Source organism: Trachurus japonicus, chromosome 11 (assembly GCF_045865225.1).
Source record: "Trachurus japonicus isolate A0001 chromosome 11, Traja_1.0".
NCBI classification, from domain to species: domain Eukaryota; kingdom Metazoa; phylum Chordata; class Actinopteri; order Carangiformes; family Carangidae; genus Trachurus; species Trachurus japonicus.
Genome location: NC_140917.1, coordinates 30,938,722 through 30,955,904, shown reverse-complemented (window position 1 = coordinate 30,955,904; position 17,183 = coordinate 30,938,722). Strand labels below are relative to the sequence as shown.

At 40.7% G+C, this 17,183-nt stretch overlaps 2 protein-coding genes across 8 annotated transcripts in view; both read right to left on the bottom strand.

Moving 5' to 3' along the window:
• Positions 1-17,183, bottom strand: part of nkiras1 (NFKB inhibitor interacting Ras-like 1) — a 284,351-nt gene that overhangs the window by 45,099 nt on the left and 222,069 nt on the right. The gene's annotated exons all lie outside the window — the stretch shown is intronic.
• thrb (thyroid hormone receptor beta) overlaps positions 1,113-17,183 on the bottom strand; it is a 144,500-nt gene continuing 128,429 nt past the window's right edge. For 4 of the 7 annotated variants that reach the window (XM_085792259.1, XM_085792257.1, XM_085792258.1 and 1 more), the window contains 7 exons: positions 16,395-16,495; positions 16,150-16,297; positions 14,152-14,357; positions 12,473-12,559; positions 12,121-12,267; positions 10,983-11,241; positions 1,113-8,434 (listed from right to left, as the gene is read on the bottom strand). In XM_085792259.1, the coding sequence (XP_085648385.1) occupies positions 8,193-8,434; positions 10,983-11,241; positions 12,121-12,267; positions 12,473-12,559; positions 14,152-14,357; positions 16,150-16,297; positions 16,395-16,495 (1,190 nt within the window). In that variant the 3' untranslated portion in view covers positions 1,113-8,192. The remainder of the gene's footprint in view (positions 8,435-10,982; positions 11,242-12,120; positions 12,268-12,472; positions 12,560-14,151; positions 14,358-16,149; positions 16,298-16,394; positions 16,496-17,183) is intronic. The other 3 variants (XM_085792262.1, XM_085792261.1, XM_085792264.1) reach the window with 1 other exon arrangement.

Below are 17,183 nucleotides of genomic sequence, written 5' to 3'. Positions count from 1 at the left end.
CTGTTTGGCTTTTGCTAGGTTTTCTTTCTAGGAACATGAAATAAAATAATGTTTAGCTTTTAACTTGCGTTGTGTTACCTCCTTTTGTCCTTAAACCAGACTGTAACATTACAAATAAATACATTTGTTAAATTAAAAGTGAGAGCATGTAGATCCCTTCACTTTCTTTAAAGGAATATTTCAACATTTTGGCAAATTTGCCCATTGCCATAATCCCTATAGTCTTGTCGGTGCAAGCTGTTTTGAGATCGGCGGGGCAGAGATACTGTACAAGCTTTCCGGCTTTCCTTCATCAAACTTATCAAATACACAATCCAACAACTCTGAAGCACTCTGGTGGACAAGTTGAGACCTGCACATTCACCACGCTATGAAATAATAATGGAACGTTATGAGACAGAGTTGTTTTCGAGGCAAATGCATAGCCGGAACTACATTCCAGACACGGCTGTTGGGCGGAGTGATTTCAAAAGCGCAAGTAGTTCCGAGTTTCATGTGTCGCGATGTTACATAAACATAGCGTGCTGAATGTGCAGGTCAACTTGTCCATCAGAGTGTTTTGGTGTTGTTGAATTGTGTATTTAGTTTCATGAGGAAAACGTGGAAATACTGTCTCTGCCCCCTGATCTAAAAACAGCTTGCACCGACAACTAGGTAATGAACCTTCTTCTAAAACTATAAGGATTATGGCAATAGGCCAATTTGCCAAAATGTTGAAATATCCCTTTGACCTTAACTGTCTCTCAGTCTACACACAATATCTAATAATAATGTGAAATAAAGTAAAAACATGTTGATATAAATCTGGGGAAATTAGAATCTCTGCTCTTTGAAGTATTCAGACCCATAATTTAGTACTTTGTCTTGTACTTTGACAGTCAGCCTCCCACCTGTAGGCAGACTCACCCTCACCTGAGGAATCCAGGGTGAGACTTATTATTAGTGGTGGTGGTGGTGGTAGTAGTAGTAGTAGTGGTATTTGTAGTAATACTATTACAGCAGTAGCAGCAGTAGTAGTAGTGGTGGTGGTAGCAGTGGCAGCAGCAGTAGCAGTAGTAGTCTAGTAGTACTAGTAAGAAACGAAGCCACAGAAGCAGAAGCACAAACCCATATTTTCTCAAAACCATCTTTATTCCCAAGAGCCAATTCACATTAGCTGTAATCACTGTTCATCATGAGCACACCATGTCCTTTAGCAGCGCTCATATCACAGGACTGTCCACAGATGGACAGTGAATCTGAAACTGGACGTTTCCAGTAAAACGCAGAGTGCAGGACAGCAAATTTGGAACTGAACTCTGCATCGTCTGGTTTGGCTGCCACAGATTTACTCCTTACACCTACACACATCTCACACCCCCTTTCTTTCTGTGACGGTTTTCCAGTATGTCTTGAACAGATGAGTTGAACAAGAGAAGACACTCAAAGACACAAGGAGAGAAATCTGTGTTGACAGTGGATGACTTTTCCTCTGATGCTGGTTGTCCTTACCTGTGTTCACATGTAGCTGTGCTGCTTTGTACTGACAGTGAAGTCCAACTACAGTAATTACTGTTTTATTTCAATTGTTGAATGCTGCACAAATTATTATTATTTTTTTTTTTACGAGTCATAATGTCTTGCTCATACTTTTTTTTTCGCAGACATGTGGAAATAGATTTGAGAGCAAGATACCATATCTTTTTTAACACTATGCAAAACAGTATGTTCATATTATGCTAACAACATCCGTAAAAAAAAATCTGCAGTCTGAAAATATACATCCTTTTTCCTTTGTACTGTAAAATAGCTTTTCTATGGTGCAACTCTTGTTATTGGTTTATAACTGAGAAACATGTAACAACTCGTGGGAGAGATAACAGCAAACTGGCACCTCTTCAGAAACAGTAAACATCCTCTGAACCAGCAGTCAGCATTGACTATGTTTACATGCACCAACAGCTCTGTCAATATGGGAATTCAAGTAACTATAGTTTTCATGTTTGTGACGTTAAAAATTTAATGGGGCCATTCACTCTCACTGTACAAAAACACACACGTGATTGAGTTCATGTTTGTGATGCTATCTTAAATTTCTGTTTTGATTTGAGCTAAAGGTACACTAATTATTATTTCTATGGATGAATAATGAGTCACATGACCATCTGTGATGCTCACAGTGATGAACCAATGGGGAATTATCAACTCAGTTTCCATCAACTTAAAGGGGACATATTATGGAAATATCACTTTTTGAAGGCTATTTAACATTTAGATGTTTGTTTTACCTTCCGGCCCCCAAAATGTGAGAATTGACAAAAAAAATCTGTAATTTTCAGGCTCTCTATAGGTTGAAATCCATGTAGTTTTATGAGCTGTTCCCTCGGTTCTCTGGCAATGATGTAACTAGTTTTCGAATTTGCATAACCCCACCCCTACCTGTACCAGTAGAAGGGATGGGGCGGGGCAAGCAGTGGTTCATTTGCATTTAAAGGGGCAGGCACTGAACCCAGCCGTTCTGAACAGGGCTGTTTTGAGAGGATGAAAAGAGCTGTGATGTTTGATCCTTGGGGGATTTTGACCAAAGCATGTCAAGGACATGTCTTGAGGACACCAGGGAACTATTTTAATTTGTGGAAAAGGAGCATAATATGTCTCCTTTAAAGAGCACTTTAGCATCTTTCAGATCTCTCTTTTGGTTTCACAGCCAGTCAGATGTTGTAAGCAAAGCGCTCCTATGACTCAGCTCTACACCAGCAACACACAGCAGACAGAGTCAGCGACTGGTTCACAATAGCAGGTGAAGTGTCACACACTGTATTTCCGTCAAAGAGCACAACGGAGGCTGAAGGATAGTCTGTGTTAGACTTACATTCATCAGGTCAACAACTGACACTGCTCCACAATTTAGTGCTGGTTTTGCTCTATGTCTGCTTGGGTTTGGTTCATGCTCAACAGTATAAGTCATCTTTATTGAGTGACTTGTGCAGTAAAACTAATAATGAAACTTTAAGGTTACTGTAAATCATTTTAAGATGAGGTTGTCAAAACATACTCTGCCATTAAAGAAAATCCACCACAGTCCTTTTATGTGTTGGGCTATTTATATGGAAAAATATATTTGTTGGTTCTGGGCTGACTGCATAGATCTAACTAAATGTCACACAGAAGACAATGTCAAACAATCTCAATCTTTGAGTTCATCCTAAAGCAGAAAGAGAGAGCACTTGGTCACAGTCCATACTGGTCCTGCAGTGGTAGCTTAATGCTCAAGTTCACTGACGGGAATGGGAGAAAGAATATCTCACAAAACCTTTATTTAACCTTTATATTTAAGACAACGCACTAAACATCTGATGGTAGTCGGAGCTTTAATTAGAGGAACAATGGGTTCAATAGTGGTATCAATGTGCCTGTATACCAATGAGAAGACTGGAGGCTAAACTTTGGCTGTAAAAGAGAGTTATTATCTATTTCTGCAACTCTACATGTGTTCTGAACCTTTGACAACCCATTATTTTACTTTGATGTCCACAGCAGTTTGATGGGAGTAAGTTTCACCCTGTCACCAAGCCTGTTTGCAGGCTATTTTTTGATAAACTTGTGCATCATCTGTCAAATAAACCACAAACTGTTGAAAGAAGCTGCAAATCTGGAGGCCTGACCCATCAGATATTTCTCTCAGAATTTGTTGGATGCCAGACTACAACAAAGAGTTCATTTCAGGCTTACATTTGTCAGGTGGACACAAACACGCACATTCTGTTCTTGTGCAAATATGTGACTGTTTGCTAACACACTGGGCCAAAGCATTTAGTCTAGGCCAGTGACTACCAATGTGGGCCGCTCCCCCTGGGGGGACCAGACGGTATTGCCAGTGGGCCGTCAAATCATTTTCAAAATAGTATGATTTTTGTAAAAAAAAAAGAAAAACATGCATAGAAATGTGATTACTTAAAAATGAAAATAGGGGAGACCAGGGATGATTGTAATAAATAATAAATGTGTTCATGGTTGCGCTCTCCACCCCGTGTGTCTACTACATTTAGCCATGCCTGAAACCTCTCAGTGCCTTTTGGCTTCCTACATGTTTCCCCTGCTCTCAGCTCAGTCCTGAATGTTATCTTCATCATTAATATAAAAAAGTGCTCTGAGAATCATTTGGCCTCTGGCCTCTATATTGGGGTATGGAGGTGGGCTGCAAATATTTGTGAGATTTTCAAGTGGGCCCTTAGTTGGAAAACATTGGGAACCACTGGTCTAGGCTGTGTGTGGGTGTCAGCTTGTTGTGTAGTTGATTGATTGATTAATTTTATTTGACACTTTGTTGTAAAACATGACACACTTCTGTACCATACTTAAAACAGAAGGTCGGGATAACACAATAAAGCCACAGTTCTGGCCTCTAATGGCACAAAAAATCAATTGATGCAGCTTTAAAATTACACTTGTTTTTATTTGGGTCTTACTGTAACTCTCATTGTGGTCCTTTACCTGTGCAGGAATCCAGAAACATCTACAGAACTTGTATTTTAACTGCAGGAACATAGTTCCAGTTTTGGTTCCCAGACCACAGTTTGTGCCTTCCAAGAAGTCCCAGCTCCTGAGGTAGTATGTGGTGTTAACAGTACTGTATGTCAGTGACTGGTCAAACACAAGCATACAAACTGCTACAGCACGTACACAACTTTCATTCAAACCGCAAAGCAAGCTAGAGCTATCACTGGTATACTGGGGCTTAGAGCATGGGATCTTTTTTTTCTCTTCTTGTTAAATGATGTTGAACTAAAATTACAACAGCCGAATTCCTGAGTCTAGGCTAAAAAGTTTAAAAAAGAGGTCAGAGAGAGTAGAGGAACTTTGATTCAATGTTGTTACACGCTAAAGTAGAACACCAAACAGCCATGCAGTAAATTACAAAAAAAAAACAGATGAGCTTTGTCATGTCATTGCATTAGAAAAAACAAGCCTTGAACAATGTTGTCACTTTTATTCCTTTGTAGGTCTAATTTGCTGATGTGCTAGTCTAATCTTAATGGTTCTTCAGATGCAATTGAAATGCAACACAAATACACCAAAGGGACTTTTAGGTCCTTTTACCAGTTCCTGAGTTTAGCTCCTGGGACTATTTGGTGGGTAAAGGCCATTACACTCGTCTACGTCCAAATCAAGACCTAACTGACCTGATGCAGTTCAACTTGTGTCACCAGCTCCTGGTTGTGATAACTGACCAAATTCAAACATCTGTGGGTTTTTTTTTTTTATCACCATTGTTTGTGCCCCCCTCCCCCTGACATTCACTCATCATTTGACATCACAGGGCAGATTCAGTCACACAACATGAAGATGAATCCAACAGGACTGTGGACATTGGGGGTGCATGGAAACGTAGCCAATACTACTTTTCCCAAAAAAAGAAATGGCTCTGTCTCAGCATGACACGGCCGTATACAGGCCGAAGCGCTGGGTGCCCCCACCCCCACCCCTAACCCCCCCCCCCCCTTTTTTTTTTTAACGTTTCTCTCCCTCTGATTGTCTGTGCATTTATATTGAGTCTGTACAGTTTGCGAGGTGTGTGTGTGAGGTCCGGGTCATTCAAACACTGCAGCAAGTCTATTGCTTTGATAAAAAGGCATCACTTCACAGAAAAGAGAAAAAACAAACAAACAACAACAACAACAACAAAAAAAAAAAACACAAGCGGCTTTGAGGAGTAGTGTGAAGCTTGAAAAAGCGAGATATACAAAGCAAATGTTTGTCACATTGCAGACAACAATACCATAGAGAAGTTTCTTTTTTTTTTGAGAACAACAAAAATGAACATATGAGCTAAAAATAAAGGACAGAGCGCTACGTTTCACAATCTGGCCAGCTCTCTCAGTGTACCTTGCTGATGATGAATCATACTGTTTGTCTGTGTTTGGCCCAGCCAGTGTTTAACTTGGCCTCCGAATCCCACTGCTCACAGTGGTGGGGTCTGACCTATATGATACTTTAGGCACATGCATATACTGTATGTGTATATATGTGCATGTTACTGTATACTGTGTGTACTGTGTGTACTGTGTGTGTGCGTGTCGGCGTGTTAGTGTATATGCATGCCATCATCAGAGGGAGGTTGGCTGTGATAGAAAACACATCATGTTCATTTCTGCGTGTGGGTAAGACAGTTGGATCAGCCGTGTCCCCCTGACAACCGTAGCACCATGACGTCACCGCTTTTACATCAAGTCTCATCAGTCCGCAGGGAGGCGCCGGGGTTAAAGGAAGAGAAACAGAAACAAATGAGGGGGAGGTGGTAGGAGGGGAGGGGGGGGGGGGTCTGACTAGTGAGGCAACGCGGCCGAGATGAAACACTTAAAAAATTCGCACTGGTTCTAAAGTCAGAGCCGCTAACGTGGACTAAAAACACGAGAGGCATGCACTAACTAGCACAACCAGTCGAGCGTTGGTGTCGCTATGACAGCTCAGCAGGGACTCGGTAAGGAGGGCATCATTCACTTGGTTTTGGCACAGCATGTGGCATTGTTACAAAAAAAAAAAGGAAAAGAAAAAGAAACAGAGAGGATAAACGAGTCATATTTTGATTGTCTTTTCTTGACATCAGTGTCATTGTGTGCTTTAGTTATAAGTCCTGAACAGTTCTTCTCAGGCAAAGATGAACAGGCTTCATCTTAATGCTACCGCTGCATTCCTTTCAATGTCGGAAGTCTGAATCAACCACGAGGTCCAGATATCTAGGCTACCGTGTAAAAAATAAAGGCGATAATCACTGACACAAGCAGGAGTCTCTTCAGCCGAACAGAGACGATAAACAGTATGACGCTGTTTATGTACTGCAGCTACTAACTATTTATACTCATGATCTATTATGCACTGATTATTTTCTTGATTTATCATTTGGTCAGAAAATTGCCTACTTAATTTCGGAGGGGTTACGATGATGTCACCAATCTGATTCAATCTCATTTATCAGGTAAAGACAAGAAAAAGCTGAAACAGAGGAAAAGATTTTACGGGAAATTTGTGAACGGAACATTCAAAAAGGTGAGGGATTATTTCTGTGTCGATTGACTAATCAATTAATTTGATTAAAGGGAGCTCTACATTTATACATATCAGAGTGTGTGCTTTGCTGGTCAGGCCTGATGTGGACCCGACGGTTTCAGGAGTTGAAGTCATGCTGTGGAACGAGGCTGTGCTGAGATAACTAGATTTCTGAATGACACTTTCTATATATGAGAACATACAGTATGTTAAAGGCAAAGCAGTGTGGTTCGCTGCGATAAGTTTTCTTGCATATTTCTGACTGCGGTGTCATCATAAACATTCTCTACATTCATTTGACAGTTCCTTTTTTTTCTTTTTTTGTGCGAAACAACTTACAGCTCATGCATTTTCAAAATAAATCTCCTCTCTTTTTTCACGAATACAATGAGTCGCGGCAAAAAAAACCGAACAAAAACAAAAAAAAAATCAGATTTTTCCGACATCTCTGGAATGCAGCACGACGACGTTTAATGTTATGATGAGTGGCTATGCAGAGACTCTGGAAGGCCTGCGAGCTGTTGTCCATTAAAAGTGAGTGCTGCTATTAATGGGTCAGGTCACAGTGTGATGATGGCGAGGCACGGAGCAGTTCAGACGCTCACCAGATGGATAAGACTATATGACAGTTCATATATTAACCAACAAATGGGTCCAATACAGTCGAGCAGGTGAGGTGAAAGGCTGACGTTAAGAATGTCTTTGTTTTGTCTGTCAGGTGAGCAGCCATCGACCTGGAGAAGGGAAATGGTGCATGGTTTCTAATCAATAAACAAGTGCTGATAAAATCACCATTATGCCAACTGTACAATCATTAACACATATCCGAGGTGATAGGTTATATCCACAACAATAACACACACTCACACGCACACACACACACACACACACACACACACAAAAAAAATGTACCCGCACTGTAAGGAATGGTTCCATCCAAAACTAGACCAGAGAGCTACTCCTAATGTATGGAATGAAGTGACACTCAGTAGTGCTAATAGAAAGTTTGTTGTGACGGGCCTTCTGCTAGTTCCACCCCTGAGACCACCAGGGTGCCCAGGCGCTGACGGATGCACACACACACACACACACACACACATTCAGTCTATCACACATAAATGGACGCACACGCAACCACACACACACATACACTAAAAATCCATTGGTCAGTCCTCGAAGACCTCCAGGAAGAGAGGAGGGAATAGCTCGGTGGGACACTCCACTTTCATGTGAAGGAATCGGCTGGCGTGGCAGGCGCCGATCATCCGCAAGTCCGTCACCTTCATTAGCAGCTTGGGCCAGAAATGTGCCACTTTGTGTTTGCGGTAGTTGATGTAATGTTCAAAGGCCAGCAGGAACTCCTCTTGGCAGCGCTCGATTCGCTCCACGCTACTCAGGCCTGGTCGATCTGAGGGGGGAGGAGGAGGTGGAGGGGGAGGGGGAGGGGGGCAGCGTCATTAGTGAGAGGAAGCAGCAGCCAGAGAAACCTGACCACCAGATGTTAATGACTCCTGCACTTTTTTGTGAAAACAATACAGAAACGACTTCGCATTTGCTAAATCAATACCTAAAATCACTCATTTCCTAATGGAACTAAACTCACTGATTAAAGGTACCATCCCGGGCGGCTCATTTTGTGGCAAAAACATAAAAATCTGAGTATATCGGTTAAGTATTAGACAGTAATTGATGACATAAGTGATTTGACATATCAATGACAAAATTTGGTCATCTGTGTAGGGAGTAGGGGCTAAAATTTGGCTGACCAATCAAATTAGTCTCAGACAACTTTGGTTGGATGGCCCGTCTGTCAGTCAACGTGCATGCTAAATCGTTAGTCCAGTAAATCCAGCCGCCCCGGGATTGTACCTTTAAATCTCTCATAGTGCTAAACAACAAAAAAGCAACATATTACTGAGTAACTATGAAAAGTTTTGTCCTGAAGCCTTCTGACTCTCTTTTTATGATTGTTTTGTTTGCTGTTTTATTTTCTCTATGTATCTTATTTTATTCTTCATCCCTTTTGTATCCATCTTTAACCTTTTTTTTTCTTCTTCAAACTGAATTTAATAATTGCTCTATCATTATACAATGCTTCTGACTATTAGTGCTTTTTGATGTGCTGTTCTGCATCTATGTATACCGTGCTGGTTCTGTATATACCTGCTCAATAAAAAAAAAGAAAAAGAAATAAAAAGAGAGAAACCTGACCACTCATTCCTCATCAAATAACATGAGTGAGCAGACAAAGTCACACACCAACACTCCATCCATAAGGAACACAGTGACAGATTGTGTGACTATTTCTGTAATAAAACATCTAAATGCAAAATCACGCCAGACTGGGGACGCAGGGACAGAGACTTTTAAGTTATTTATGTGGATCTCAAAATACACATACAAAAGCTAGTTTGTACAGTGCATTAATACAAAAATGATATTCGGTCAGCCTGTGATATTTTCTGTCTTCTTCCAGCTACATCCTCACTCTCCATCTGTGTTCTGCTGAATTTGGTGACTATCACAAAAATTAAGAAAATAAATCAATAAATAATAAATGTATTAATTTCAAGTCGTAATAAAGCATAATTGAGTACTGGAATAAGATAAAGAGGATACTTTGTTTTGTTACTTATAAGTGCTTCGCTTGCAGTTACATTATGTAGCTAGTTTGTTAACTGGATAGACAGCACCAGTTGCCATTTACTGTATTGTGTATGGATGATTATATTCCATTTGCTTTGATGCTCATATTTCATTGGGATGTTTTTATAAAGCTGTTCTGGTATAAATGCCTTTAAAAAAATATTTTGCACAAAAAACTATGAAGTTCAACTTCCAGTGCTGCGTCCAATACTGGTTGTGGACATTAGACCGTGGTAGTGGACAGTGGTATTGATTAGTGGCTACTGTAAGTGTGTCAGAAGGCAAAACAGATGGGCAGGTTAACCCCATGTCATGTCTTACATGGACAGCAGCACACAGCAGAACATTATTGATCTTCAATGAGATGCGGAGTGTCCCAGAGAAACTGTTGCCGAGTAACAACAACGCTGGCTGGACAAAGCTGCTCAGAGTGATTATGGTGATTAATTGATTGGACTGTAGGTTTGTATGGATTTCATGTCAGAAACAAGTATTCTCACAATCTGTGCAGGACGCCAAAGTACAGTAGTCCAGTATGTGATGAGTGATCTTAATGATTTATAGATGGATCCTCAGTGTGTTGTGCCTCTAGTTTTATTATAAATATGTTAAAGGGATAGTCCAACATTTTGGTAAATTCACGTATTGCCATTCTCCCTATAGTTTTAGGAGTAGGTTCATTACCTTTAATTGTCAGTGCAAGCTGTTTTTAGATCGGCGGTGCAGAGACGTGAGCTCTGCAGTGCACAGTATTTCCGTCTGTCCCTCATCAAATACATAATCTAACAACTCCAAAACACTCTGGTGGACAAGTTGTGACCTGCACATTCACCACGCTATGAGATAATAATGGAACGTTACGAGACAGAGTTGTTTTCGAGGCAAATGCATAGCCGGAACTACATTCCAGACACGGCTGTTGGGCGAAGTGGTTTCAAAAGCTCAAGTAGTTCTGAGTATTTACTTATATGTGTCGTAATGTTCATTCATAATCATACATTATTATTTCTAAGCGTGGTGAACGTGCAGGTCACAACTTGTCCAGGAGAGTGTTTTGGAGTTGTTGGATTGTGTATTTAGTTTGATGAAGGAAACGTGGAAATACCATGAGCCTCTGTAGCGTAGCTCTGAGCAGCTCACGTCTCTACCCCGCCGATCTAAAAACAGCTTGCACCGACAATTAAAGGTAATGATCCTACTGCTATGACTATAGGTATTATGGCAATAGTTGAATTTGCCAAAATTTTGAAATATCCCTTTAAGAGGCTGCAGTCAGCATTGTAATGAGCGTCCACACAGCAGGGGCTTACCAGATGAAAGCAGGATGACGGCCTGCAGGAGAGCCACCTCGGAGTCGTCCAAGTTAAAGGAGGACAGCGACACGCCGAGGTCGAAGATGGCGTCCGACACGACGCCCAGGCCTCCGTTCTTCAGCTGACCCCGTGTGACCGCCATCTCGCCGTTCAGCGTGAGCGTCTCGCTCTCTGGGTCGTAGCGAACGGCGGCTCGCAGTGACATGATCTCCATACAACAGCCTTTCAACAGGATGATCTGGTCCTCACAAGGCAACTGGGGACAGGGACACACAGATGAGCGTTGTTAGTGGCAGATATAGCAATTATTTATTGTTATTTTGTATTTGTCAGTTAAAAAATGTAAAATTTGAGTTTAAATAATGTTAAAAATGTGATATTTAACTAAAACAAAACATTTAAATAAAATACTAATTAAATGACATTTTAAGAAGCTGGCCATGAACTACTAACTGACAGGTAATTAAACAATTAGCATAAATACATATATATTAATATATATTATGAATGCGTTATTAGTATAAATAAGACACTGAATATCATTCCTACATCTTATTATTGGTGTGTTTATACTAAAAAATAACTCCTATTTCTGATGTAAAATCAATTTCATAGATGAGCTGTAATGTTTTACTGTTCATTTTCTTGAGTTGACTGTTAAAAACAAAATAAATAAATAAATAAAATAAAAGATTCCTTTCAATTTTCTAGTGTTGATCATCTTTCTCTCTCTGTTGTTGTTTTGTAACTGTTAGCAATAAAAACAGAAACAACAGAATAGAATAATATAATATATAAAGATATTATCAAATTATTGTTTAAATGTGTTTAATTTTAATTTTATATATTATTCATTAAATAAATATATTATTTCATTGAAATCCTGTATCAACATTTTAACTGAGCTCTAACGGTAAAGAAATTCATATACATTTAACATTGAACAATTCCTGGATCCTTTCAATGTGATTATGAAAAAAACAAACGTTTGTTGTATTTTCTCTGTGATAATCTTATATTATTGGCTCCACTGTAAATCCACTGTAGAGACTGCAGCACAGACTCTGCTGCCTGCAGCCAGCAGAGGGCGCATCCTGTTCTCTGTTGAGCTTCAGTAATGAGCAGCTTCACTTACCTCACAAAACATAGGCAGTTTTTTGGCAAAGTCCACCACTCGGGTTATGGCAGGGGTGATAATTTTTGTAAACTGACTGAAGGCTTCTATATCCACTTTGCTTCCCTCTGGTGCATTCGCCATGGACGCTTGACCAATATCCTCAGGCTGAAAGGACAAAGAGGGAGGATCGGTGTCTCAGCTGTCTCCACATTTAAAGTAAACTGCAGACAGAATGTAGCAGTGTGATGTGTTGTAGCTAACATGTACCTGTCTCTCTTAATGAAATGTGTCATGCATGTTAACAGTAGTGACATACAGTAAGGCTGTGACTGCATCAGGCTCTATGTGGAAGACAGTTTCAGTTTCTTACCCTAGTTTCCTTCACCCCCGCTGCACTCTGGTCAGAAGTATAGAATAAATTACATGTTATTTCATTAAGAAGCATAGCTTCCTCGACCTGTTGGATAATCAACAGGAATCGTGAAGTTTCAATGAAGAACCCGTGTCAAGCCAACTAAAAAGAAAACAAGTTAAACTGAAGACAGATGAAAGTGTGCAGATAGAGAACAGGTGAGGACACAGATCAGAGTTGGGTTTCTATGGTGGGACTCAGGCTGAGGACCACCGGGTCAAACCGGGTCAAACCGGTCCTCAGAAACACTCCGACGACGGCCGACGACGCTGAGATGTGTTACTTTACAACATCATGTTATCGGAGTTCTCTGACCGCGAAGTGCGACGTTACAGGACGACAGCGGTGAAAAAATCTAGTTTTGTGCAAAGCTGAAATGAAACTAAATTTCAGTTTTCCATTTTCCAGAGGATGAAACAGATCTGATCTCTGTTGTCTCATGTCTATTTCCTTATTAACTTAAATCTGCCTCACTGGTTTAAAACCACTGGGACAAAGCTCATGATTCCACCTGAAGTGTCTCAGTTCATGTCTGTGACAGTTTGCTGTGGACTGTATGACGTCATCTCCCCATGTTTGTCATAGCAAATGGAGTTTTGCCTTAAAGAGAGGGTTTAATGAGGAGATCTGCCATTACCCACAATTTTATGATTCTTATTTGAAAAACTACACTCTGACTGAACTGCTCTAAGAGTTCCCACATCAGATTTTCTCCTGTTCTCTCGTTCTACTTGTTGATTTGTTGTTGGCAGACTACGTTGTGCTGCATTAAGTGCCAAATTGTGGATTTGAAAATGTGCACGGCTGGAACCGACACAGACCATTAATTGTTCTGTTTTGGATTGGTCACCTGATGATCGAGCCAGAAATTTTCAAAAATAAAACACCGACCACACATCACATCACTACCATGTTATAACTGGTGGCATCGCTCACCCCATAGGGAGGTAAAAAAGAGACCGAATCCGAGAGTCAACAAAACTGTGCCGACAAAAACGCTCTCAGCCTGGTAGGAAGCTGTACGGAGAGACGGAACAAAACCGCGTCACAGCTGTGACTTCACAGACCGCCGCCCGCTCGACACTCGGGGAGTGTTTCCTCTGATCGTGCCATAGAAAGCCAAAATAGAGTCAACAGCCGACAGACTTTCAATCTGGACAGAGTGATTAAACTTTACAGAAAAGAAACAAAATTAGTCAAAAAGGTTGAGGTGTGAAATCAAAAAGCTACAAACAGATGAAAAGGAAAATGACAGAGCATGAAAAAAAGCAAGTCATTAGTATTAGCGATTAAGGCTCATTGCATGGTAGGACATAAAGAAAGACAAGAGTAAGATGTTCCATTATAAATTAGTGCAGCTGCGTTGAGGAACACACTTTTCTCCTTCGTCCAGCTAATTCTCTCCATTCTACAAGGAGATACAAAAAACACATGGACATATTAACACAGGGAACAGTGGCACAGTGGTTGTGGTGGAGGTGGAGGAGACAGGGGGATGGCTTGGAAGGGGTCTGGGAGGGGCTGGGCTGGGGTGTGGTGTGGTGGGGGGAGGATTGGATGAGGCAGGGTAATCAATACAATGAAGACTGTGGTCAGGACAGAGGGAGGGAGGGAGGGAGGGAGGGAGAGCGTCTCACCAGGAATTTCCGCTTCTGCTTCCAGAGGTTGCCCTGGGCGTTGGTTGCCATGTGGGCGTCCGTCACCATGCGGATGAGGTCCCACTCCTCCTGGGTGGGCTCCTGCCGGTCCCACACCGTCCTCTGCAGCTCCTCCTTCCGACGGCGCTCCCGGTTCTCCTCAATCAGCTTCCGCTTGGCCAGCCTCTTGCTGTCGTCCAACACCACTGAGGTGGAAGGAAGAGAGGGAGAGCAGGAAGGAAAAAAGGAGGAGAGGAAGGAGGAGGAGGAGGGAAATGCATGACATGACAAACTGGTGATGTTATTGAAAATACAAGGCATGGCAGCTGAAGTTTCAGTCCTGTGACGGTAGAAATAAACTGTTAAACACAGGAAAATCAGCAGTAATGCTTAGTGATGGAAGAATGGTGTTATAAAATAACGGTGTTACTAACCACACTACTTTTTTAATCCAAAAAAGTTATTATTTCCCCCGTTATATCACTGTTACCGTTACTGAGAATACAATGCACCGTTACTTGACTCAAGAAGTCCGTCACAAAATAATACACCTGTTTAAGTGTACCTTATGTACACTTTTTTTCAGTCCATCAACTAGTCGGAAAGAATCTGTTTATCAGAAACTAACCAATTGAAGGTTATAGTTAGGAGGTTTGGGGGGGGGGTCCAAGTAAATTGACATATTTGAGCATTTTATAAAAAAGTAGTTACTTTTCCTGGTAATTAGTTACTTTTATAATGTAGTAACTCAAGTAACTAACTAACGTTTTCAATAATCTGAAAACTGGTAACTCTAACCCTGGTTTTATCAGTGTGCATGTCAGGACATATTGTGCCATTTCTGCGCTGTATATGAGACATCAGGTCAGCATGAGGCAAGGCAGCAGCGAGAGCTGTAATCTGACACCACACGCGTCGCTGCAATGACTGACCACAATCAATATGATTGATCAGTGGTCAGAGGCTGCAGGTGATGGGACGGTGTCCAAGAGACATGAGGAACCACGAGCAACAAGAGAAAAAAGTTGTTGTTTCCAAATGTTGTTGAAATAAAAATGTAAACTTTGTTTTTGCATTAACACATTAGAAAAATAAAAAAATAAATAAAAATGATTAGTAATAATGAATATTCTGCTTTGTTCCCCAATTTGGCCCTGGTGCATGTAATCACGCTCAATGATGTAGCTCTTTCCTGAAGGTTTCCTCAGTGACCAGATTCAGGTCAAACCCATTCATCACTTCAAGTGATGCTGCCCCTTTAGTCTCTGTTTGGAAAATTTAGGCTTGAAATGCCACTGCTTTAGCAAAAGCATATAGTGTCAGATGGATGTAGCGTTGACTTTCTACTCAACTCACACTTAAAACCAACGCTGCTTCATCCTATGGACATTACAAAAACATAATCTCAAACCTCTTTACCACAGTCTGTCATTTTTTTTTTTTTTTTGAATTGACCTTTTGCAGTTGTGTCCCATCCTAACTATAGATATGGTTTATTTATGACTTGTTCTAATTGTGCATAATGTGCTTTGACTTGAATACTACTGTGATCTCGACAACATTGCAAATGAGGGCAAAACCTCAACGTCCTTTTTTTCAAAAACAAATAAAGGTTTGATAAAATAAAAGAAGAGGAGCTGTTTTATGATACGTAGCCTATAAAGAACTAGAAAAACTAGAGCTGGAAACAGAAACTCAACTCAATAAATATGAGGATTCCCGGTGGTAACTCTTAAAGGTTATAGCTACAACTTTTTCATCAAAAGGATTACTTTTTCAAAAATAATGCATCCACAGAATGTCTAGAGGGGTGCAGAATAAAAGTACTGAATTTTTTAAAAAATAGTATAAAAATAATTGTTTAATATATTTTGGCGGGTCCGAAATATGTAAATATTTACATCTGGTTACGTCGCCAACGTCGGCAAAAGAAAGAGAGAGACAAACTCTTGGATCAAACATCAACAGGCACCACCTCACTGAGGCTGAAACACTCACAGTCTGTTGCCATGCCCACGGCGATGCACTTCTTGAAGCGACATTCCTGGCACTGATTCCTGGTCACTTTGTCGATGACACACTTGGCCTCGTACTTGCAGGCGTAGGTCGGGTTGAGGTTCTTCTGGATGGTCCGCCTGAAGAAACCCTGCAGGGCAGACGCTCAAACTGCTCAGGTCCGTTCACGGAAAAAGATGATGCTGATGATGATGAGGAAGACAGTGTAAAGGAATCACTTGTGTTACCTTGCAGCCCTCACAGGTGATGCAGCGATAGTGATAGCCGGTGGCTTTGTCCCCACACACAACGCAGAGCTCATCCTTGTCTAGGTAACTTGGTATGTACCCTGCAGAGAAGAACACACCGTTAACATCCCATTTGATTCATGTGTATCCACAGGTTTCCCAACGTCATCTACGGTCAAAACCGAATTGTACATTTACGTTTCCATGGTTTTCAGTTGTTGTCATAGTTGCGGTAAACACATGGATCTATTAACGCTGGCTTTTAACGCTTTTTTAACACAATTTGTGTGATATCCATTGTTAAAATCTGGAGTGACGATCCATGCGTTTTACAGATTTTCACTGAAAAAAAAAAAAAGGTCCAAACTGAAGGAAAAGATCTCCGCACACTTGGATCTATGCAATTTTTATTAAAGGCTAAGCTTTCGGTCTCAGACGACCTGAAAAAAAAAAATCCATGCATTTACCGCCACTACCGAAACTATGGAAACGTAAACATAAAATTCCACCAGAAGAGCAAAACCGGCATACGTTTTTGACGTTCGGAAAAAGGTGGATATAAATATATAGTTTTAATAACTGAAAATTACAACCAGATTTTTAATGAATGTGGATATAATACTGACAGGTAATTTTAGTTATAACATGACATCTTGAGTCTGGTTTTACACTTTAAGCCTGTGAATATTCTCATTTGTCCAGGTCATAGTTATCTCAGGGAAATGTATTTGTCTAGGAAGACTTCCTAGACAAATAACCAAATAAGTCCAGTTGCATTAGATTTAAATT